This window comes from Malaya genurostris, chromosome 2 (assembly GCF_030247185.1).
Source record: "Malaya genurostris strain Urasoe2022 chromosome 2, Malgen_1.1, whole genome shotgun sequence".
NCBI lineage: Eukaryota > Metazoa > Arthropoda > Insecta > Diptera > Culicidae > Malaya > Malaya genurostris.
The window spans coordinates 72,039,942-72,066,851 of NC_080571.1; the positions used below are offsets into that span (position 1 = coordinate 72,039,942).

The window sequence follows — 26,910 nt, forward strand, 5'->3', positions numbered from 1 at the left end:
TTTTTGTTTATAATTTATTATTTAGTTACATTACTAGGATTTACTCTGCTGCTGAGATTTTTAATGAGTCTGTTTTTCGTTATCAATATCAAATTCTGACTGAAATGTTACTTCTAATAGTAACGAATTTACGCAATTTAATAAATACCACAAATATTGGTGGGCTTTTCTTTGATTTATTTTTTATATCGTTTATTTTTCCCCGGCTTTAACCTAATTCTTTTCTTTGATTCGTTGCAGCATAGTTCGAAAAATATGTCTCTTTTAGTCAATGCTGTTCCGTTCATAAATTTTCACAAATATTAATCAGATCGGCCATTCGTCGGATTAACTGCATTCAAAGACCTGATTTTATATCTGATAATGTATACAAAGTTTCGACAATTGAACTTAATGCCTATATAAGATGCTATAAATTTATGTATTTTTTGTGACATTCGCCACATTCTCTAATCGTTTCTTCCAGGTTTGAAACCGCTGTGCGAAGAGGTAGAAAAAAAAACCCAAAATATTTAGCAATCCGCTACGATATCCTCGGGTAACCAAAAGAACTGCCTAACTTCCTCCAAGTCCGACGGCCGACAATGGGGTGGTGTTGATCCGCGTTCCATCAGCTTCTTGCGAATTCCATTCATAGTATTGGCATTCCGCTTGGCCGTCTCATCCAGATCGACCATCGGGGCAGGATAATCCTGACCGATTATGCAACCATACTGCTTCTGCATGGCAATCGGCATCTTCCACGGTTCGTGACTGCAAGTATAGGCAATCAACGGTAAATATAAAAATTGATTAGAATCGTTAATGCCGATAAAAGACTATAGTTTTTATTTCAGTTCTTAAAAAACTTACACGTAAATTGTTGGCAAGCCTCGGAGTTCTGGAAGATATCGTTTAACGTATTCCCCCGATGGATCCAACCGACGAGCTAGCACAATGGGCGATGTGCAGGACGATGAGTCAAGCAGTTTTTCGAATGCTGATGATGACACCCACATCCAGTTACCAGCACAAACTGACCAATCAGCATCAAGCAAGTATTTGAGGAAATGTTCCACACCAGCTTCCCAACTTATCCACAGACTGCCGCGTGTTAGAAATCTACGGGGAAAACAGAATCACTTTATTATACCCTGTGATGAATTCTTTCCGAACTTACGTAGCCGTTATATTCCTGAGAATATGATGTAACCATCCTTCGGCCAGCAGCTGCCGCATTGCGGCATCCACAATTGGATATCCGGTTCGGCCCTCTTTCCATCGATCCAGTGAATCACTCTTCGGCTCGTACCAAGGTATGTTAAGGCAGATCGGATTTGCCTCCATTTCAGCGTAATGTGGATTGTGCACCGACATCGTGTAGAAATACTCCCGCCAAATCAGCTGCCCGGTTATGTGGTGACCTTGCGGATTCTTGTGTTGACTCTTGGCCTGCACTTTCTCGAACAGATCATTGACACACCAGTAGAACATTCGCACCGACAGGCATCCAAAGCGTAGAGCGGCACTTTGCGACGTTGGTGAACCCAAAAACTCCGGTTTAGCTTGATTGGGTAGATAGTATCCATCGCGGAACGCTTCCTCTTCCTGATTGAGCCGGCGACTGAGGTTTTCAAGTGCCTTAGTTTCGCCGCCCACCCATCGATGATGCATCAGATCTGGATTACCATCGTAGTAAATGCCGAAATCTTCCGGACTGGGAATCGCGGTGAACATTTTCAGCTCCGTAGCCAGAATGGCCGGCACTTTGCCAAATTCTGCAAACTCGAAGCATGGTGCTTCCGCAGGACGTTGTGGCTTGCCGATAATGTTCACAGTATGCTGAAAAGGATTTTTGAACATTATTTTCTTTTTCGAAATTTTCGAAACAGAAGTGAAAAATTGTCAGATTGTTTTATATAACAAAACGATGGCTAAGGTTAAAACTAAAAGAACACGGAAGGAATCATCTCATTAAGCCACTTTCTTCTAATAACATTTGCAATATTCATTCAAAATCGAAAATTTAAATTTCTGGGAAAAATACAACAATCTATTCTTTCAAAGACTGAGATGATCTCCAACTTCAAAGCATTTCGTAATGAGCTTTCTTCGTTTCTTCCGGAAGTCGGAAGAAGAGGGGAATGTCGAGTATTAATGGATGTATTAAGCTGCCCATACACGCTCAGTTTTTCGGACAGTTTCTTGTGAACTGAACGATTAACTGAAGTGACTGAAGAGTTCATCCGGCCAAACGTCCGGTTTTTGGACTGAAGCTCTCGAGCTCGGTTTCATCCGGTAAACTGATCAGTTCTTCAGTTAATCGTTCAGTGCATCAGTTTTCTTTTGATCAGAATAATGTGCTTCCATGGAAAAAACTGATGAAACAAACGCACAGTTAAGCTAATTGTTCAGTTTTTTATTCCGCCCAAGGTTCATTTGGACTGTTCGGAAAACTGAGCGTGTATTAGGTTTTTTTTTACCGTGACTGCTAACCTCAATCGGATGAATACATTTTGACAATTCAGCGGTACTGTCTGCAAACAGACTTTTTTGTTTGTTTGTCTGTTGACAAACGGATGAAAACGTTCACGGTCCATATCGCCTAAATAGAGTTTCAAAACATTTGTTAACAATTCGTTCCAGAGATTTATTAAATAAAAGTGGCTAGTTGTGAAGTGTCCCTCGATTTTGTTTAAATTTGTTTGTAAACAGTACCGCTGAACTTTCAAGGATGAATTTTTGTTCATTTGTGACGTCACGATTAAAAATCTAATTGGGTTTTGCACGTACATGACATAACCTCACAAAAATGAACAAAAGAATCAATTTTGACAGCTATCAATTTATGTGTTCATTGCGTTCATTCTAATTTGAATACGTGTTAATAGATATGTAAATAAACCACTGATAGCTGTCAAAAGGTGAACTTGATTCATCGGCAGTTCATTGATAGTTCATTCGAGTGGTCATCAAATGAACAGAATGAACTTTTTTTGACAGTCGACGTGTACTTGTTTACAGTTTAAAAGTTCATCAGAAGTTCATCGTTCGAATGTAAAAATTGAAAAGTCGCCTCACACTCAACAGATTCATACATGTATCGCTCCTTGATGCTGGAAACACATACAGGGCAATCTTTTTAGTTATTTTCACTGTGGAATACGTTTTTAACAGGCAATTTTTCGGTCATTTTTTCAATTTTAACTTGCAGTCGCAAAACAAAACAAGTACACGGCAACTGTCACAGATGAACTTGATTCATCGGCAGTTCATTTCGTCGTGCAAAACCTAATTAGGTTTTGCACGAACATGACATAACCTCACAAAAATGAACAGAATGAACTTTTTTTGACAGTCGACGTGTACTTGTTTACAGTTTAAAAATTCATCAGAAGTTCATCGTTCGAAAGTAAAAATTGCAAGTCGCCTCACACTCAACAGATTCATACATATATCGCTCCTTGATGCTGGAAACACATACAGGGCAATCTTGTTATTCATTTTCACAGGCACTTTTTCGTCATTTTTTCAATTTTTAACTTCGAGTAGCAAAACAAAACAAGTACACGGCAACTGTCAAAGATGAACTTGATTCATCGGCAGTTCATTTGTGTCGTCATCGTGCAAAACCTAATGGGCTGATTTAGGTTTTGCACGAACATGACATAAACTCACAAAAATGAACAAAATGAACTAATTTTGACAGCTATCAGTTGTGTATGTGTTTATTCTAATTTAAATTAGATTTTTTATCGTGACGTCACAAATGAACATTGCATTCATCTTTGACAGGTTAGCGGCACTGTTTACAAACAAGCTTAAACAAAAATCGAAGAGCACATCTTAAACAATCATCTTTACACTTTGCAACTAGTCACTTTTATTTAATAAATCTCAAAAACAAACCGTACCAAATCATGAACAAATTTTTCAAAACTCTAATTTGGCGATATGGATGTAAATGGTCTCATCCAATTTGTCAACAGACAAACAAAAAAAATACAACTGAACTGTCAAAATGTTCATCCGATCGACGTTAGCAGTGACGGTAGAAAACCTAATACGTGTTAATGAATATGTAAACAAACCACTGATAGCTGTCAAAAGATGAACTGGATTTATCGGCGGTCATTCGTGGCGTCATCGTGCAAAACCTAATTGGGGGATCACAAACGCCTTCTCCAGTATTTGTCTAAGAAACTATATAAATCTTATTTCATGTGATGTGAAACCCAACAAACTTGTCTTGCAAGGTTCATCGAATGACCAAAATACAAATGAAATCAGAATTGAATTAAGAAAACTGCTTTGTCCTCCCACGAACTCCATCTGATATACTTTAAGTGTGAAGTGAAGTAAACAATTTGAAAAAGTAGGGGAGACCGGGGCTAGTTGGCCGAGTTTCGCTTTCGGAATTTCTGTACGCTTTCTGGTTGGACATTTTTATAAACCCATTGCTCTGTCATGAAGATACACCTTTTGAGCACGTGTGATTTTTTTTCATTCCTGTATGTTTCCAATAGTTGCACTATTTATGTACCATTTAATTCCACTATTTCACTGTCACGTTATTACACTTTCACAAAGTTACTACACTTTAATGAAGCCTAACAAACGTTACCATACAGATACGCGTATTTCGGAATGTTATTTACATCCTTCTTCATCCGATACACTGAAGAAGGATGTAAATAACATTCCGAAATACTCGTATCTGTATGGTAACGTTTGTTAGGCTTCATTAAAGTGTAGTGATTTCGTGAAAGTGTAATAACGTGACATAAAAAGTACAGGTGTGTAATGCCAGAGACATAACTGGATGTCGTGAATACGAATAAAACTGACACTCTTTCTTTATACTTCCGAATATCAATTAGTTGATCGATTGTGTTAATTGTGCAAGCTTTACCATTTTTCACTACTAGAATTTGAAACGATACATCCAAACTACAGTACAGATTAGTTACATCAAACATTCTGACACACAAATATTACAAAATAACCAGTATTCTTTATGATAAAAAAATTTTAATTTTCGATTTACAAAGAAGCAATCTTTATAGTTCTTTAGGTAACATTTAGAGCCATTTGAAGGGCTGATTTTGCATAATGTTCCACATTGTTGTCCATTTCCCGTTGTATTTTGCTCCAATGCAAACGACCGCCAACAGGATGATGTAATCGATCTTCTGGCACTGCGACCTGAGCGTTTGAGGTTTTGTACAACGCTAAAGGTCTGGCCTTTCTGTTTCAACAGACTTCGATTCTTGGCGTACAGAATCATTGCATGGCTAGTACTATGGATCCTACTGACACTAAGAATCCTTCCAGGTCGGGGCTCGAACATACGACAACTGGCTTGTAAGACCAGCGTCCTATGCATTGAACCGCCAACCCGGGCACTCGACGATAGAAGTCCACATGAAATCACGACCTGAGCGTTTGAGGCTTTATACCACGCAAAAGGTGCACTCTCTGAAGCTGCTGGTCCCACGACGTCTGCTTCCGTCCAACGCACAAGAAGAAATGATCGATTTTTGACCACAAAAGTAAAGAGTTTTCCGCGTTGTTTTCAAAGTTTGAGAAAACTTAATTTTGGAGTTGTGTGTGGTTATCTCACGCTGTTCAAAATATTATCCTAAATTCCTGATCATATTTTTGATGAAATTATGAAAGAATTATGTTGCTACCGTTAATACAAATCGAGATATTCACGATTAAGTTCTGCCCATTCTTCCATATGGTTAATTTTGAAAAGGCGCCCCATAGTAAAGTAAGTCGTATTCACGACAAAAGGATAACATTTCACGAATATCCAAGTGCACTTTACTCTAAGCCAAACTTACAACTCGGCCAACCAACCATGCACAAAACTCTACCAACCTGTCCCAATGAATGTTTTCGAGAACACTCACGATTAACAAAAATAAAAGTAAGGTTTTACTGAGAACCAATGTTCCATTTTGTAAAGTTTTGAATACCCTTTCCAATGGTACCATGTTTTTGGAAATCAAATATAAATTGATCCTCGTTACACGTATTACTTTACAAATACTGAAATTTACTCACCAGTGCCGAAAAAGAACGTGCTCCTTCACAAACGACAACACAGAAACACCTAAAATTATGTCGGTACATGGGTGACCTAATGCTCCACTAAAATCATTATAGATGTCGCCTCTGCGCACAATAGCCTTTTCAGAAAAGCTGCTCTGCCAAACGGCCGTTTGGCCAACTAGCCCCGGTCTCCCCTACGTTTTATCACAGGTAGCACAGATATACAGTCTCGAACAAAATTTTTCGATCTTTTAAAACGGTTCACTTCGTTCCGGAACGATAACAAAATCCTCCTGAATATTTTAGGAATTATACAACTACAACAATTTTAACACTTATCACACGATTTCGCTAAGTGTTAAAGGCAACTTTATTTCCATGTCGCATAAATCACGTTGTGGCACCTCGTGTCGATCGTGGTGACATCTGCTAGTGTTCGCCACGCTGATTGAGCAAATTTTACACACAGTTCATATGTGAGCCTGTATATCTGTTTGCTGTGCAGGTAGCGAATATACAGGCTCGAACAATATTTTCCAAAATTTTGTGTTAATTTTAAATTTGCTAAAGGTTGGAAACAAAGAGTTCGGCATTTGCTCACAAGAAGCAAATGGCATCAGTATTCTTAGACATAAAGGGGGCTTTTGATTGAGTTTCCATGAATTTTCGACGACTTTTGCATGTTAAGGCAACTGGCAGATGATGGTGTAGTATCTATTATAAGATCCAAGTCTACCGATCTTCAAGGACCATTACAATCTACCTTGGATACTTTGTCTACATGGGCTCTACAGCTGGGTATCAAATTCTCCAGGGAGAATACTGAGCAGGTAGTATTTTCTAGGAAGTATAAACCTCCAAAACTACAGTTTCAACGAATGGGTTAAACCATAGCTCAGGCTTCCACCATCAAGTATTTTCGGAGTCTGGTTCGATTCCAAAGGTATCTGGGGATGTCACCTGAGGTATCAGAAACGAAAATGTCAATCAACTTTCTCCGTACAGTAATCGGAACTTGATGGGGAGGTCATCCAACAAATCTGATAAGGCTGTACCAAACAACGATATTGTCAGTGATGTAGTATGGATATTTTTGTTTCCGTTCCGCCGCGAAGATACACTTCATCAAGCAGAAAATATTTTAATATCGTTGTTTGCGTATTGCCTTGGATTGTATATAGTCGACTCATACGAATGGTATCGAGATACTGACGATTCGATGCAGTGTCTTAAATTCGTTGGTTATCGATAACTTTGAACGGCTAGTCGAGCTTATTTCTCAGACCCGATTCATGACCTTGTATTTTGGCTTTATATAACATAACAATAATTCTTCTTTCTACAATCCTCTCCGTGGCAATTTATTTGATACTTCTAATTCTACTGTGTTTTCCGACAAATCCATGAAATAAGCCATATGTGGAATTTCGGATACTTTACGCCTCCAAGTGATTCCAAATGGATCAGGGTCATTTCGCCGAAAGCCGTTTCGCCGAAAGGGTTATTTCGCCGAATGACATTTCGCCGAATGGGTCACTTCGCCTAATGCCATTTCGCCGAAAGCCATTTCGCCGAAAGGGTCATTTCGCCGAATCCTGAAATCGTCCTGAAATCGTAATTAGAATTGATTTAAATTAATGATTGATTGTTGTACTCTTGAATAAAGATTGATTCATGAACCTCAGAAAGTAGTTCCCAAGAAAACTTGTTGACTATTAGCTAGTAAGCATCAAAGCAATTGCATAGGTGTATCTACTAGGCAAATGTAGGTGGTATTTTTCGTTTATTAGGTGAAAATGAAAAAAATACTAATGCGGCTACGCCACATCGTTTTGGTTCATGTGCTGTCCGTCCTCGCTACCGCTCGTTCGGACCTAACTAAAGCAAAGAAACCTAGCTTTGAGTAGACCGGGCAAACGAGGCGGTTACAGGTTTGTATGCAAGAGGCCGCCGCTTCCGACGGCGCGTCGGCGGCCGACTCCAGGCGCTCCAGCTAGTGCTATCGTAACCAACATCTACTCGAAACAAAATAACCGAACATCTACTCGAAACAAAATAACTACTCGAAACAAAATAACCGAACAAGTGTCAGATTTTAACAAAAAAAAGTTAAAATTAACCGCGAAATGGTTCACAGCCTAAATCGATCACAGATTTTTGAAATCGATCACAGTTAAGCACCAAAAAGTAGAGAGCGATTGGAAATAGTAAGACATTTGTTTTGTTAACCAAAATGATTCTGATAAGCTTTTATTGTACGGGAAACGTGCCTGTTTTTTGCTTGATCACAGATTTTTGGACAAATGACTTGGCATCTCTGCATCCAAGCATATTGTGCAAAGTTTTAGTACCGATTTTTCATTGGTTTGGTCATCCAATTGCGGACAAGTTGGTAAACGGAATCTTCAGTACTTACCAAAAACATTTGATACGTCAGTGGCGGTATTCCCCCATTGACATGGATCACCTGTTCCGGGTTCCACAGTGTGTGCGATACTTTATCTACGCACCGTACGTCCATCATTTTGCACAGACTCACAATCCGTTCATCTCGGTCTTTCCAAATTGGTTCGCAGTCCTGTTCGAAGCACAGTTTTTTAATATTCAATTCTTCAAACAGGCGTCGCATGACGTTGGTGGCATCACCGCGGAACAGGTACAGCTGACCTCCGATATTCCGTAGCTGTCGGTCCAGATCAGCCAACGACTCCAGCAAAAACTTCATCCGATTGTAGCCCACCAGTTTTGTTCCTGTGGGAGTATAAACATAAGTCACGTGAACGCAATGGCTAAGAATATATTTTATAACTGTGTTCTAGGCACTAGAAGGATGTTTGATCAAACCTGAATTGTTATTCTTTTGCTGACTAAATGCAATAATCATATGCGCATGATCTTTGTGGCAATAAATTCCATCTAAGTCCAGTTACTAAACCACAATAAACCAGATTTTCAAACCTGTCCGAGGGATGTACTCACCAGCACTTTCGCCGTCAAAAATAAAGATCGGATACAGTCGGACTGGTTCCGTGTTGTCACCGTAGTCGTTGCGAAGCGCCTCGAGCAAGCTTGGATTGTCGTGCAATCTGAGCCCATGGCGAAACCAGAGAATGTTATTCACTGTCATGTCTTTGTGTTTTACCGATTTACTTGATGCAACCGTAACTGCTGATGGCTGCGAACTGACTAACTGACTGTGACAAGGTTCTGTCGAATGTAACGAAACCACCTCAGAGCACACGGAACGGGCGATAGTGAATCTGAAATTCAAATTGGAATTAAATTTAATCTCTGTTTGTAATGTTGAACGCATATCGCTTTATTATCGAAGAACAAATATGGTGAACACACTGCAACAATTCGAACACACATCGATTTGAGGAATGCATTCAACGCATGCAAATATGTTAAGATCGCATCTCTTAAAAATTTTGAAATATCGGATGTTGTTGTGAATTTGGGTTATGTCATTGCATATGCAGTCTTTCATCATCGATTTACATCAATGTCTCTTTCGGAACTGATGTCCTGGTAAACAAATGAAATGTTCGATTGTGTATCAGATTTAAATGACAAATTTTCAGAGACTAGTTCATACGCTTATTCATTGTCTTGAATTGAACATTTATCTATTTTTTGTGTTCAAGAACTGAGATATTTTTTGATCTGCGCCAAAAGAACGGTTCATGCTTATCGAATTTCAATATTCCAACAGTTCTAATCACACTTAGACTATTAGTTATGATACTCTGACTAATATAAGGAACATTATTCCCTGCAAAAAAACATTCTAGAACTAATTTGAAAAGAATTTTCCAGATTTGTACCAATCGCAAAAGATTCGGGATACCACGAATTTCCCCTAACATGTGTAAAGTAGAGTTGGGAGTATACTGTATGAGTATATCTGGAATGTTTGACTTATTGTCACATGTGATTGGAATACACTGTCATGAATCTAGTTTTCCGATTAGCAGATACATAATATGTTCTCAGTTCCAAAGATATTTGAACTAGAGATGGGCAAAACAGTTCATTTCAAAGAACCGTTCAGTGATGCCGAGTTCTATCAAAAGAACTAGTTCTCGAGAGCCGTTCGTTCGTTCTTTATAGTTAGTTTAGTAGTTAAATGACTAACCGAGATTCCAATTAGAACTAAGGTTTCGTAGGCCGAAAAAGATTGAGCGAGCAAAAAAAAATTGTCCATGACTTTGAGACTCTGAAAAACTACAGTTCGCAAAAAAAGAACTAGTGGTCATTCATTCTTTTAAAAGAACTAGTTCTTTTGAACCGTTCGCGAACGAATTGCCCATCTCTAATTTGAACGTCATAATCTATGCGATTATTCTTTCTACCAATCCATGCTAAGAGAGATCTTGTTTTCTTAACGGACCAACCCGCCCTACCCTAACACTTTTGAAAAATCATGTTTTTATCTTTGTATTTTCTTATAGTAAAACATTTCAAGAATGTTTTGTGCAATTTTCAAGCATATCTGAACAAAACTTTAGAGATTCAAAAAATGCAAAATGCAAAGAAAAAACACGATTTTACGAAAGTGTTAGTACCGTGTTAGAGGGGGTGACCCCTAGAAAAATAAAATGGTTCCTTTTGATTTTATAGACAATAAACTTTAAATGCGTTTTTCTCGTAAGCACGTTTCAAAAGTCCGTGTACGTCGAAATTCAAGAGCTGCTACACCAATTATTTTCAAACTTGGCACACACATATAAAATACTCAAAACCCAACGTTTTATTTTCGTTTTTTTGCTTTAGGAAGATTTTACGAAAAATCGCAGCTTTGACTTTGAACAAACACCGAAAATAAAAAAATAAAACAAATATAGACGTTGAGGCCTAAAAAACATCTACTACAATTATGTTACTTGAATTTTTTGAACTGAGATACAGTTAGTACCACAAATCATGATTTTCAAAACGCGTCCTCGAAAATACTTCTTCACCGATTTATTTCACAATATTTTTTGAATACGACTTACTTTACTATGAGGCACCTTTTCTAAATTTATCCTGTATAAGAATGGGGAGAACTTAATCGTAAATATTTCTTGTTGTATTTAAGGCAGCAACATAATTTCTTCTCTATACCATCGGCAATATGTTTAGTAATTTATGATAATATTTTCAGTAGTATGAGATATCCAAATATAACTCAAGATTGAAATTTTCTAAAATGTTTGGTATGGACGAGCATTAAGATGAAATTCAGTGCCAAAATAAGGCGCTCTAAATCTCAAATAGGGTAACGGCTCCCTATTTCATCTGAGCTTCTATTTTCATCTCATCCCTTCATCTCATTACTACGAACATTAATAATATCTCACAACGTACCGGAAGCAAACTGTGAAATGTTTTGAAATGTTTTTTTAGCTATTGTCACACTTTCCCATTGAAAGAAATGATTTTAAATTCTTCGGTGATCGTTTTTGTTTTCATTTAAAACAAACTCGTTTTTCAATTTAGGTCAAATTTTCGATTTACAGTTCGTCATGTTTCTGAATATCCACTAATCGATTCGTCTCAAAACATGATCACTATTTCACAAAATTACACTACTGTTGAATGCTGGATGACTTCATAATTAGTAATGTTCACTTGCCATTTGTTTAATTAACGATTAAAAACTTTAAAAACTACCCGAAGCAATAAAAGTATTCAAAAATATGAGATGAAAGTTTTTCACTTAGTTCATTTGATTGCGCTTTGTTTTCATCACATTTTGGTTTCGCAAAGTTGAAAAGTTTACTGATAATGCCACAAAAACACAAATTATGTAAATCATTCTGAATTAAAAATCGAGTAACCGTACCTTTAATCATCTCAGTGTTTATGTTCTGGTTTGATTCATTCATTTCATTTGCGGCTATTGAACTTTTTTAGTAGCTCACTGACAACTGCTGCTCGGTCACGTGGTTTCAATGCACAGCACGCTTCAGGCTTACGTCATAGCAGGAAGAAAAGATATCATATCAGATATTTACTGTTGCACAAATAAGTTGTCCTGCTGTTATCCAGAAACAGCAGGAACTCACAAATGCCACGACCGTTATTGAATTGAAAAGATTATAGGTAATTGAAATCTGCAGATGATTTTTAGTGATGAAGGTTGTTTTGATTGCTTTTCGCTCGCTGAAACCGCCCCTATATCAAATTATGCTTCTGATTTTGAAACGTTTGCAATACTTCAAAATATTAAAGTCAACCTATTTTAAGAGTCTAAAGAACCTTTGCAGTAGTAATGATGTTATTCAGATTCGGTTTCGCTTAATCGGTTGGCTAAAATTCAAAGTGTAATTTTGTATTATATGATTTGCTTCCATCTATCGCAGGTTTATATAACTTATAACTTATAATTATAATCTGGAAGGATTCTTAGGCTGTGAACCATTTCGTGGTTAATTTTAACTTTCGGTTAAAATCTGACACTTGAGTGGTTCTTTTGTGTCGAGTAGTTAAATTTAACTAAAACTGCGGCTCATTTAAAAATTTATTTTCCACTGGAAATAATTTCAACTAAAGAATTTTCATCGCAGGATTTTTTTCAGTGTCGCAAAATAACTATCGATCTGTTAAAAATAACCATGCTCTCGAGCAGGGTTATTTTTGACAACATCAAATTAACCGCTCGAATGTCAGATTTGACCTAAAAGTTAAAATTAACTGCGAAATGGTTCACAGCCTTAGGTTGATGTCAGAGTGAACGCGGAACGCGATGCGAAGCGAAGCGTCTCTATGCAATGTACTGTTATCGCATCGCATTCACTCTGACAGGTTTGCTTTGATCAAATGCAACTAGCTCACACGCGCGCCTAGACGCATCGCGTGACGCTTTCACTCTGACCACAACCTTAGTGTCAATAGGATCGTAGCACCAGCCATGCAATGATGCTGGACGCTATGAATCGGCTGCGACGTCTGTTCAAACAGAAGGTCGAATTTAACAAAAGGAATGTAATACAAGACTTTGTTTTTTTCCTTCTATTGTTGATTCGTATTGGTGTAGTTACCACCAAATAAATATGGGAGCCCTTCCAGCACTTCATCTCTCTATGAACCGTCCAGTTCGGCCCAATTCTTTTTTTTTACGTGAAAACGTCTCACTTAACTATGGGACGTCTTTCAAAAATCTACCATGTGCGAGAGTGATAAGTTTTCAGTCGCGAATATTTCGAGTTGTGTTGGAAATATAATCAGTTATTCATGATAAAAGTTTCACCATGCGTCGTTTTGCGCTCGAGCATTTCTTTAGTTCTCGTCAGTCCCGCCTCATTGATTGGAAACGTGTAATGACGCAGTATTTAAATAAATTCGTTTTCATCCAATTAATGTTGGTATTGATTTAATTCACATTGTGTCCTGTTCGGGCAGTTGGAAGATTCATTAAGTGCACCATTTGAACCAAACCAGCAGCAATTATTTTCTACAATATACAGCGGCGAAAACAAAAATTATTCTCAAAATATTGTTTTTCATATTTCTTTGATTGAAAAACGCGCCAGAATTGATTTAGTTTGCACCGTGGGCAGTTCTGGGGTTGAAAAAATTGCTTACTCCCTTTTGCCTCGCATTATTTATTTGTGCATTAGATTACGCTTAATGCGAATAAGTTGTACTTTAGATTCATCGATACAATTATGAGAACGAATTTAGGTTACTAATAGTACTGTTGTTGTACCGTTTAATTCCACTATGTCACATCATTACACTCTCACAAAGTCACTATTTTCACAGTCACTATTTTCACGAGAGAGTATCAAACGTTATAATACAGATACGTATTTCGGAATGTTTTTTACATCCTTCTTCAGAGTAACGGTGTGAAGTGTGAAGAAAGGTGTAAATAACATTCCGAAATACGTTTGATACACTTTCGTGAAAATAGTGACTTTGTGAGAGTGTAATGACGTGACATAGTGGAATTGAACGGTACAACAACAGTACTATTAGTGAGAATTTTCTACTAACAGCTCAAATAGAAATTTTAGTGATTTTATCTTGCATACTCCACATACTCAATCAACTAATGAGGATGCGTATCAGCTTCATTCGTAGTCTGAGTCCTCTGAGAGAGTTCTTGATCGTGAATATCTCTTATTGTATCTAACGTGCTATATGCCATCGGAAATATGATCATAATTTTATGTTATAATTTTCAGTTGTATGACATAATCTCAAATAATTAAAAGTAAACATTTCTGAAATGTTTGGTATCATGACGCGTGTTTGCCTTTCTCGTATTTAGAAAGCTCATAGCTCAGTGATCTGTAGAAGGATTTATATAATCTAACTACCCATAGATTCGAAATTTTTCAAATTGTACGTGTATTGCAACGACATTGAAGTGTTTCAATAGTACACTATTGAAAAACCTATTTTATTTAACCCATGTCAGCACCAGCCAATCGGAACGCGTTTCGACGAAGATCACAAAATATGTGCTGCTGTACAACTGCATCGGTATAAAAAACGAATATTCCTCTTTTTCCCATCATTTTATGAGCAACGGTTGTCGTAAGTAAGACATACGGGAGAGCAACATCGAAGATCTCATGCTTTTGGAATGAAGCGGGTGCCGAACAGCAGAATTGTGCCGCAGAACAGTCGCAATCGGGCACACACCAAAGGCCTGTCAGTGGAAGTCGTCAGTCGTCATGGAAGCGCTGCCCAGTTAAGTTGTCCGGAATTTGAGTCGGAATTCATTTTGAGTTCCATATGCACCTACTGATCCCGCTCCAACTTCTTTGGAATCCAGTTGGAAATCACGCCGAGAGCCATATCAGTTTCATCTAATTGCAGATCCTGCTGGCCGTGACAATTCAAGGCCCTTTTCAGTCCCACGGATTGTCATTAAGAATTAATTGAATTTTCTTCATTTCTTACCAAAAGCATCAGATTCATCGAAATGGAAATTGCAAAAAGTTTGCTCTATCACTAACGCATTCAATTACGACGGGCAACGCTCACACGCAATGCAAAAATAAAGGTATCGATGTAGAACACATCTTTATACTAGTATGGGTGTCGTTTCGAAACATGATGATAAATTAACCTATATTTTATTTCTCCTGAAAAATACGGATTTAAATGTTACGAAAGGAAAGAATTTCTTAACACCGCTAAAAATCCACATTTTTTTTCATAAATACGTTTATTTCATAGGCAATATACATAAGTTTTTCTTCGCCGTGGCATCTACAATACATAGTACTTTAAACCTAATACATTTCGAATATCCTATTAGTATGTTGGTATTCATTAGTTAATCTAAACACTGTTTTTATCAAGCGAGTTGCTATTATAAATTACATTAAATGAAATACATTTATTTTGTACATGATCTTATAACTATTTCAGGTTTGTTTGTATCAGTTCATCACTTTTATTTAATATAAGATAGCTGGCTATTGGTTGAACTCATGGAAGAGAAAACAATCTAACATAAAATAAAATTTAAATTGGAACTCCAATGGACTTAATGAAATAATAAAGAAGTTTCATGTAAGGAACGTCACGACAAGCAAGAATGTCGCGAACTGGGACATTGGATAGTCTACCTTGGTTACGCAAGGAATTTATTAGTTGAGATCTGACATCACGATACTCCACGCATGTCCAAACAACATGGTCAATATCGCGGTAACCTTCGCCACAAGCACAATGATTAGTCTCGGAAAGTCCAATTCGAAGGAGATGTGCATCTAACGTGTAGTGATTGGACATGAGTCTGGACATCACACGAATGAAATCTCTACTCACATCCAATCCCCTGAACCATGCCTTTGTCGATATTTTAGGAATAATTGAGTGCATCCACCGACCCAGATCATCTTTATCCCAAGAAGCTTGCCAGCTGGCAAGTGTTCTTTGGCGAGACGCGCTATAGAATTCATTGAAAGCAATTGGTCTCTCATAAATTTCACCCTCAATAGCACCACGTTTGGCTAAAATATCGGCTCTTTCATTGCCTGGAATGGAGCAATGAGCCGGGACCCAAACTATTGTGATTTGATAATTATTATTCAATATGACGTTCAGGCACTGTTTTATTTTGCCCAAGAAAAAAGGTTCATTTTTGCCAGCAGCCTTTGAGCGAATGGCTTCAATTGCACTCAGACTATCTGTGAAAAGAAAATAATGGTTTGGAGATAATGTGACGATTATACTCAAACTATAATGAACTGCTGCTAACTCTGCTATATAAACAGATGCAGGTTCTTGAAGCCTAAAGGAGACCGAAACATTATTGTTGAACATACCAAACCCTGTCGCTTCTTCAATTCGCGATCCGTCCGTGTAAAACATTTTCTCAGAGTCGATATGCCTGAACTTACTTGTAAATATTTTTGGGATTTCCAACGAGCGTAGGTGTTCCGGAATTCCACGCACTTCGCGCTGCATGGATGTGTCGAAAAATAAAGTTGAGTCAGGGACATTTAGGAGGCTGACACGGATAGGAATATATCTTGAAGGGTTGATTTCCTGTGACATATGGTTAAAATATACAGTCATGAATCTTGTTTGAGATTGAAGCTCAACTAGCCTTTCGAAGTTATTAATAACTAGGGGATTCAGTACCTCGCATCTTATTAGCAGTCGCGACGAAAGCTCCCAAAAACGATCCTTCAATGGAAGAACTCCCGCCAGAACTTCAAGACTCATTGTATGTGTCGAATGCATGCAGCCTAAAGCAATTCGCAACCAACGATATTGAATTCGCTCTAATTTGATAATATGAGAGTTTGCAGCGGAACGAAAGCAAACGCATCCATATTCCATCACTGAAAGTATCGTCAAAGATAAATAATAAAGACATGTACGTGCATATAAATATTTTTGAAAAATGTGGTTCGTTCCCGGTACCTTCTGAAATGACCGCACTCACCGCTTGGTGGAGCGCGAGATTAATTGCATTGTTATCATTTGAACCAAAGTGTGCCATAAAATCTCAATATATACAAATGAGCTACCGAATCGAAACGGTTCTCACGGTTTGACATTTGCATTAGGAATGTATGATGGGAACTCAGCAGTGCAACCAATTTATCACCATTGGTGCCAGTTTCACGGAGGACCGTAGATGTGCGCCAAAAAAAGATCGTGACTGTCATGTCTGGAAATTCGTTTGTGGTATCGTTGTCTGATACAATTTTATTAGATCTTCCGGATGAGCACCCCACCAAGATCCGGTTATTGTTCGAAGAAAATTTACTCTTTGTTGGCATTTTGTTATCAGAAACCTAATGTGTCCTCCCCACGTGCATTTGGAATCAAACCACACCCCGAGGTATTTGAAAGTCAAAACCTGTTGGATCATTCTTCCCATCATATGAAGCTGAAGCTGCGCGGGATCATGCTTTCTTGAAAAGACGACCAGCTCTGTTTTCTCCGCAGAGAATTCGATACCCAGATGGACAGCCCAAACGGACAAGTTATCTAAGGAATCTTGCAATGGTTTTTGCAGATCAATAGCTTTGGGTCCAGTAACTGAAACTACGCCATCATCTGCCAATTGTCTTAGTGTACATGGGGATACTAGACAGCTGTCAATGTCATTCACGTAAAAATTATAGAGGAGCGGACTGAGGCAAGAGCCTTGCGGTAGACCCATGTAGCTAATTCTGAATGTTACCAAATCGCCATGTGAAAAATGCATGCGTTTCTCTGACAAAAGGTTGTGCAAATAATTATTTATAACCGCTGGGAGTCCATGTTGGTGAAGCTTGTCTGAAAGAACATCAATGGAAACTGAATCAAATGCTCCTTTAATGTCTAAAAATACAGATGCCATTTGTTGCTTTTGAGCGAAGGCAATTTGGATGTCAGACGAAAGTAATGCAAGGCAATCATTCGTCCCTTTATTTCTACGGAAGCCAAACTGAGTATCTGACAACAAACCGTTCGTCTCGACCCAAGTGTCGAGACGTCGTAGAATAATTTTTTCGAACAATTTTCTGATGCAGGACAACATCGCGATGGGTCTATATGAGTTGTGATTGGAAGCTGGTTTCCCCGGCTTTTGAATGGCGATAACTTTCACTTGCCTCCAGTCAGGTGGAACAATATTTTGCTCAAGAAGCTTGTTGAACAATTCCAACAAACGTCTTTTTGCGAGGTCGGGCAGATTCTTCACCAAGTTGAATTTAATTCTGTCCAACCCAGGAGCGTTATTGTTACAAGACATGAGTGCTATGGAAAATTCCATCATTGAAAAGGGGCTATCAATGGAACCATTATTTGAAAAAGATTCCCTAATAATGCTATGCGTAGGAACAGAATCTGGACAAACTTTCCTCGCAAAATCAAATATCCATCGGTTCGAGTATTCCTCACTCTCATTTCCTACGTTACGATTCCTCATTCGTCTGGCCGTATTCCAAAGAGTGCTCATTGAGGTTTCTCTTGACAAACCTTCGACAAAATGTCTCCAATAGCTACATTTCTTGGCCCGAAGTATGCTCTTGTACTTGGTTTCTAAAGTCAAGAATTTTTCAAAATTCTGAGGAGTTCCTCCTCCTCGTTTTAAAAACGTCTTGAAGGCATTTTGTTTCGCGTGCTTAGCATCTGAGCACTCTTTGTCCCACCAAGGGTTTGGAGGCCTTCTGTTAGACGATGTACCAAGAAATCGTTTGGTTTGGGCTTGTTCTGCGGCCTCCAGAATCGCACAAACGAGGAAGTCATATTCTTCAAGTGGGGGGAGCTCTTCCATTGAAGTTAAGGCACTTGAAATATTACTTTGGTATTTAATCCAGTCAATATTTTTTGTCAAATCATATGGAATATTAACTGAATTAGCAATGCCTTTGTTACTGCTAATTGAGATGATGATTGGTAAATGATCGCTACCGTGTAAATCAGGAAATACTTCCCAGGTGCAATCTAGTCGAATTGAAGTCGAGCAAAGAGATAAATCTAATGCACTTGGACGTGCAGGAGGTCTTGGGATCCGTGTCATGCTACCCATATTTAGTACCGTCATGCTAAAATTGTCGCAAATATTATATATTAAGGATGATCTGCTATCATTGTAAACGGAACCCCACATCATTCCGTGCGAATTGAAATCTCCTAAAATCAAACGTGGAGCAGGAAGGGCTTCCACAATTTCATTAAGCTGTCGTTGTCCAACTTGAGCTCTTGGAGGAATATATACTGAAGCAATGCAAATGTCCTTTCCTTTAATGTTTATTTGACAAGCAACAACTTCTATACTAGAAGTCGAAGGAATATTTAATCTATAAAAGGAATAACATTTCTTAATTCCTAAAAGCACTCCACCATACGGAGAGTCTCTATCGAGACGTATAATGTTAAAGTCATTAAAATTTAAGGCTATGTTTGATGTAAGCCATGTTTCGCACAAAGTAAATACATCACATTTTTGACTATGCAACAAAACTTTAAATGAATCAAGTTTTGGCATGATGCTTCGACAATTCCACTGCAGGACAGTGATTGAATCATTTGCGGCGGATGATAAATTATCCATCAAATGATACAAAACCTGAAAGAACTGGCCATTGAGCTGATAACTGTTTCAAAAAAGTTCTAGCTATTGGAAGGAATGCCGTTATGATAGTCTTTAGAGGTTCAGAAATATTGAATGCTGCGAAAATCCATTCTACAATTTCCGAAAACTTAAGTAATCCTGTTGGTGAATGTGAAACGGAGCCCACTGGATTATTGTCTTTTCTTGAGCTAGTTTCTGGATTGGTTTGTGAATTTGACAAACCAGGAGGCACAGTTTTTGGTTTTAAATTTGGCTTTTTAGCTTTAACACGGGGATCTTTTTTTGAAGATGTAATTTTAGGTGTCTTTTTAGGTATTTTGTGGTTTGTTAATCTCCTCTTAACAGACCCTTGAGGAGTGACAAACGAGGTATCTTCACTATTTCCGTCGGAGTCAGATTCCTCTGGCTCCATAAGATTTGAAAAACCGTTTTCGGTTTCCAAGGGGGAGACATGTATGACCGTTTTAAGCATTTCTGCATATGTGCGCTTAGACCGTGCTTTTAAAGAAAGCTTCATTTTGTCTTTACGCAACTTAAATGCAGCGCATACTGAAAGATCATCATGAGGTCTCTCCCCACAATAAACACATTTTTCAACATTTTTATCGCAAAGATTATCCTTATGAGGCCCTTGACATTTGATACATTTGGACTTATTACTACAGTAAGTAGCTGTATGCCCGAATTTTTTACAGTTCGTGCAATTCATAACATGCGGTACGAAAAGCCGAACAGGAAGACGAATTTTATCGATATAGACATGGCTAGGCAACGCAGATCCGGCAAATGTTACACGAAACGAATCTGAGGGACGATACGACTTTTTTCCATCGACAATAGATGCTGAGTACAATTGCTTGCACTCGAGTATATTAACTCCCTCAAGCATGGAGTTTTTAAAACGACCAACTCCATTTTTAAGTAAATCATCGGCCGTCAGACTTGCTTCAGTCACAACACCGTCAATTTCCACCTCCTTCGATGCAATGTAAACTCGATATTCAACAGAAAATAATTTACAGGTTACAATTTCGTTCGCCTGTTTCAAGTCATTGACAACAACTCGAATTTTATCTCTATTAACTTTACATATTTCTTTAACTTCAGAGAAATGTGATGTCAAATCCTTGGTAATTTGCATCAAATTTAAAATCTTTTCTTTTTTTCGAAGATAGACTATCCATGGCCCAGTGGTACCCTGTGGATAATGTTTAGCCCTCGGAGTATTTAAACTCTTACTAGTATCCGGAATCGGATTCGGATGATCTTCCATGAGATCATCCATTACATTAAATTTTTTTGTAAATTAATAATACCAAAATAAAAACTTATGTTTAGTAAAATTTCAGATATAAGAAATAAAAAATAAATTAAATTAAATCTACCTTGTAGCTGATGTCTCTGTTCCTTTATCGTGAAGAACGACGTGAAGCTCTTCCAACGATTTCCAATTGGCAGTCTTCTGCTGTTTCCAATTGGCAGTCTTCTGTCGTTTACTGCTATCTCAGTTGCTCTGCCGTCGTTGTGGACACCACTGAACTTGGTGTGCTGCCTGTACCTGACCCCAGGTACAGTGCTTTTGCTCTTGGTGGCGATCAAATGCGATGCTTGCAGTGTAGCACCTCGCGATATATGCCGTCTCTTTTGATCCTACGCAGCGTACAAATTCTGGTACCTGGTAGATCAGCACTGGGTTGCTTTAGCACCTTTGTGCCTTTGCACCCCTTCGTCTTCGCACCTTTATGCGATGGCACCTCTGTGACTCGTCACTTCTATGCTCTCGAACCTCTGTGTTTCTAAACCTCTGTGCGTATGAACGGGATGGCCTTCGTTGCTAGCTTTCCAGTCGGGAAACGCCCCGAATATTGCGTTTGCTATGGGCAGTTTAACTACCTGAATCTTAGAATTGTCTCGGTAGCAGCCGTTAACTCACGAGCCAGTACAATCGAAACACAACCTCTTCGCGGTTTTTACTGAATCCCAAAAAAAAAAAAATCCACATTTGTTAAAAAAGTGTTTTTCAAAATATATTTCATGTTGCTATGCGGATTAAGAAATCAAGTACGCCCCATTTTCTAGTAAAAATTTGCCGGTTTATCTTATTTATTTTAAGGTAGATTTTTGTCGTGAATACGACTCACTTTACTATGGGGTGCCTTTTCAAAATTTACCCTCTGAGAGAGTGATAAGTTTTTGATCGTGAATATCTCTTGTTGTATCTAACGAATCAACATAATTTTTGCTACATGCCATCGGAAATATGATCACAATTTTATGGTAAAATATTCAGTTGTGTGACATAATCTCAAATAGTTTAAAATTAAACTTTTCTGAAATGTTTGGTATAAACGAGTATCAAAGGGGATAATCCATAAGGCGCGTTTGCCATTCTCGTATTTTGAAAGCTCATAGCTCAGTGATCTGTGAAAGGATTTATATAATCTAACTACCAATAGAATCGAAATTTTTCAACTTAAGCGTGTAAAGAAAAAGCATTGAAGTATTTATTTCATTGAAGTAGCCAATCAGAACGCGTTCTGAGGAAGAGAACAAAATATCTGCTGCTGTACAACAAATCGTTCGAGAAAATGTTCCGAACAGTGTTTAATATCGTATTGAACTCCAGAATTTGATGCTTCTGAAACGCAGGAATGAATCCCGTACAGCATCCGGATAGTTTCTTTCAATGAAATGCAAATCCGAAATGAAATATCGAAATTAAAATTCTATATGCTGCTATTTTTTTAGCCGTTAGGACCGCCCATTAGTGAAAAAGCTACAAACGAGATCAGGTAAAAACAAGCCTCTCAACAAAATTGGATCAGTTTGGATTCTATCGTCACTGCGAGCAGATGTATTTTGTGTCGTTTGCAAAGTTAGTTTCGCTTCCGACAAGAGCGATTGCGTCACAGCTGCCAGTCATTTGCATTGGTGAAAAAGCAACGGTGGAGAGCATTACACAAAATCAGCCGTTCTAATGGCTCTAAAAGATTTCTAAAGAACTATTAGGATTTGTTGTTCGCAAATCGAAAGGAAATATCCTCAGTTTAGCGCAAATCTAGAATAGTTTGGTTAGATTTGTGCACTTTTCGCTGTGGGAAATTCACAGTAATCGAGATCAAGTGAAGCCTTCTTTGTTTTTGCGAAAAATGTGGAAAAGGGGAATGCTTGCATAATTCATACAATTGATCAACTAATTGATATTCAGAAGTGTTAAGGAACATGTCAGTTGTTTACGTATTCACGACATCCAGTTATGTCTCTGACATTACCCACCCGCCTTTTTCATAACAATTTTCGTCTGTACCATTTTTCAGATTGATGATGTCGCATCATCAGCATTTTTTGTTGACGCGTTGACACGCGACAGAAGGGCCTATCTGCTTTTTGTCACGGAAGGGTTAGGGTTACTTGGACCTGGTACAAATAAGATTTCGAGGTAAATTACTGCGATTTTTCGCAAACTTTACCGCAGTCGGTAGGTTATTGATAGCATTAGCTTGTGCCCATTGATTCTCGAATGGCATCAGCGATTTGAATGCGTACTCAAGCAACCAAAACTTCCACAATTACTTAAAACATCCACCTTCTTGCTGCTTAAAACTACACGCAGAACTTTAGGGAACTTGAAAATGCAGAACAAGTTCCGTGTGAACTTTCTTGCTGTATAGAGGATGAACAATGTATTCTAGAAGCTGCTTAGAAGTTCGTTCAGTTACGTTGCACGAACTTGCAAGTGTAGATAATTACTTAAAAACCTGTTTCAACCCACCTAGTGGTGTGATGATGCCTTTCTCATGTGGCTTGTATTCTCAGCAAAATTACTGTGGTACGCAGCAAAAAAAGAATTGTAACAATCTCAATGTAATTATCAATCGATGTGAAAAAAATTTAGACGTACTCAAATGCAATAATTTTCTGTTTTCGAGAAATAGAATTGAAGAAATTGAATGCGCTAGGCTTGTCTTAGGATATCAATCACTAGTTGATTATTTTATCGCCGAGTGTTACATGTTGAATAGTACAAACACTCCCTCGTTCGCATTTTCCTCATAGCTTTCACTATAGAAAGCTTCATTTTTGTTATCAAATCGAGTTCAAAGATAATAAAAAAAATCCTGCAGCTTGATAGCAATCCAGAAATCAACAGTAGCAATCACCATCAGGTACAATCAGGAACGACTTGTTATGTGCTAAGTCTTATGACTTGCTATCCATTTCTAAAAAATTGCGGTGATTCCAATTCAAATTAGCTATCTGAAAAACCTAAATTGTACATTCAAACATAGTTCCAATTATAAAGTTGAGTGTAGTCTTTGCTGGTAAGGCATGTAAGATGTTTAAGTTGATAGTCACGAGAGTGATAAAGCACCGGACAGATGTTTAAGTCGCGAAAAATTTGATGTATTGATATCAACGTTCTCAATCAGATGATTGATTATCTGATTGAGAACGTTGATATCAATACATCAAATTTTTCGCGACTTTGTTCTAGATAAACCAAGGCACAATCAACCAAAGGATTGTACTTTCTTATCACTCAATAAAGAACGGATACGAAATCAATGCAACACAGTGTGTATTACGATAAAGAGCAATATCAAACATGTTTTAAAACATTTTTATTGGCTTTTTATTAATTATCTGCTTAATTGCATGCGAGTTCAAATATTATATTAATGAAAATCATCAAAATCTTTCCATTGAAATAATGGAACAACAAACTGTACACGCCGAGAAATGGAGCTCGTTTAGAAAAACAAAATAGTTAGTAAATTTTTAAAATTGATTCTTTTGATTTCAAGCTAGAATGTGATTGTTTTGAACCAATTTTTCCCCTCAACATCAACAATGTTCTCTGTTTGATTTGAATCAAAATTTTGGTCAAGTCAAATGGAAAAAATATGTGTTTCGGTTGATTTTATTGCTAAAATAAATTAACGATTTATTATGTTAACAAACGTTGAGTTGATGTTATCGGCAATGTCTATGTTGAATCAATCCTACTACGCCGTTATATGAAGAAAAAAAAAATGGTTCAAATTAACTACGATCTTATTTATGAAATGACTAACTGAGTTTACGCGTTTATAAGTAAAATTGTGTCTGTTTCTACTATTCTAGCGTATAAATTGATAATTAATAATAGTTTTGAAAATTGCATAACATTACATAATAATTTATTTTTATAAAATAATATTTCATACAGAATCTCTCTCTCTCTCTTTCTCTTTCTTAACCGGGCTGATGAAGCGCCGGACCATTAGATATTATAAAAAATAAAATACCAAGGCTTGATTATGATATGTAAATAATTAGATCGTCACGCGACAGAAGGGCCTATCTGCAAACGAGAGCAGCTTTTAGTTTACTTCGATTATTACGGAACCATAAAGGAAATGTCTTCAAACACACAACAATGTATGATGGTAACAAACAAAAGCGTTAGTTAAAGTAGCTAATAGTTTCAAGTGAATTTATTTCAACTAAATAGTATGTAAATAAGTAAGAAGTTTCGGAAAGAGAGAACCTAAAATTACAGATTGCATTAAGGTCACTGTTGTATTGCAACAAAAATTCTGGTTATGTGAGGAAATGCCAGATGTTATCCTTCAGTGCCACGTGATAAACGTGTATAGAATTATGAAAAGGAGTTCCACGACACAAATGGCTTTCAGAAATAATGCTACCGGAAAAACTCCTAAGCACCAGAGGACAAAAGTTATAACAAACTCATAAAGTTTGCACTCCGGAAGTTATGCGCGAACTTTTACTATTATTATTTAATTTTTGAATAACACAGGGAGTTTCACTTTGTGAAACCTTTTTCAACTGATCATAAGCTTTCAAACATCCAACGATTGTTTACACATCCTTTGTCTTATATTACATTGTCTAAATAGTTTTTCAAATTGCAAAACTTTTGCTTAGCTGAAACTATATCTCACGTGTCGGTTCATCATTTGTATAACTGATTGCAACACGTTGGTACCTTTCAACGTGAAGCCTGACTTGGAGATGGTTCCCCGTAAACAAATAAACCGTTGATTTTACAGCATAAACAATTGATTCACAATTAGATATATGGGTTACAATAAATTTTATTGTATCTTGACAAGATTTTTTTCATTTCCAACGATTCAATATATTGCTCCTACGATTCTACAATTGAATTTATTGTACACGTGGTGTTTCAAACAATATGTAAACTGTACATTTTATTGTTTTCCAAGAAAACATGTATGTGAAAATAACATTATGATTTGAATTGTTACGATACTTAACAACCTATACATTCTATTGTAGAAATCAATTTCACAATTGATTGAATAGTGTATAACAATACATTAAAATATTTTTCAATGGTCAAAGCAAAATTGTGGCACGTTTTGTAACAGCAAATCGTATTGTTTTTCAACAGTATTTTTTATTCGGGTCTCTATTATAAAAAATAGAAACCGGTAATCTATTTCTACTATAAATTCGATTATATATTAATTACCGATTCGATGTCTAACTAACTGCCACTGTGAAGTTACACGTGCATTTCTCACTATGATATTGATTTTCGCTATGCAGAAGTTGTATTCCGTGTACGTCGTGCTATGACACTTTGCGCGAAGACCCACAAGTTATCGAACAGAAATCTGGTTGTTTTGTCACTGAACTGGATCTTTACTATACTTGCTGAGTACGAAACATGACCGCCCGTAAGACTAGCACCCGTAACAACGTTGCGACGCGAAGTAGACCGAAATCTACCTGTGGAATAGAATTTAACTGTTATCGGGCCGATGAAAACAGCCGGTCCGCGCATGCGACATGGTAATACCGGTTAGGGTTGTTCGTTGGTTTGAAACAGTTTTCCTTCAACTTCTTGGTCGGTAAACAAAGCGAACTCTCTGTCTTGCTAATTGTAATTGGAAAACTCGAGCACGTGTTTACGCACGAGCAGTATCACATCTCAGGCAAGATGCGATGCCGGTTAATTACATAGTGCATCTGTTTGTGGTAGTGGTGGAATCCGAAAATTGAATTAAAGCCTATCAATCGTAGAAATCGGTGCATAATTATCAACAATTTTTCGTTATGGTGAGCTATCATCGGCACATTTATGCGTTACTTTGATTTCAACTTAGACAAGAAACTTCCAATTACTAATTTAGAAGGAAAATAGCTCATATTATTTAGATCCTTGAATGAACACAAATTCATCTTAATTTATCGTTTTGTATGGTCGTGGTAGGACAACGTTTTCTATGACATCGATCTTTTCAAATTATTTGTGTCTATAGTTTTAGATCATTTAAATAGACATGACATTCGTTTTGCATTTTTAATAA

At 37.4% G+C, this 26,910-nt stretch overlaps 1 protein-coding gene across 1 annotated transcript; it reads right to left on the bottom strand.

Annotated features, from left to right (window-relative positions):
• Window positions 1-26,318, bottom strand: LOC131427978 (cryptochrome-1). Its single transcript, XM_058591594.1, has 6 exons — window positions 26,070-26,318; window positions 9,019-9,299; window positions 8,456-8,790; window positions 1,160-1,821; window positions 853-1,101; window positions 1-753 (listed from the first exon to the last, which is right to left on the bottom strand). The coding sequence occupies exons 2-6, from the start codon at window positions 9,164-9,166 to the stop codon at window positions 513-515; spliced, it is 1,635 nt and encodes a 544-aa protein (XP_058447577.1). The 5' UTR covers window positions 9,167-9,299; window positions 26,070-26,318; the 3' UTR covers window positions 1-512.
• Between the last annotated feature and the right edge of the window lie 592 nt (window positions 26,319-26,910).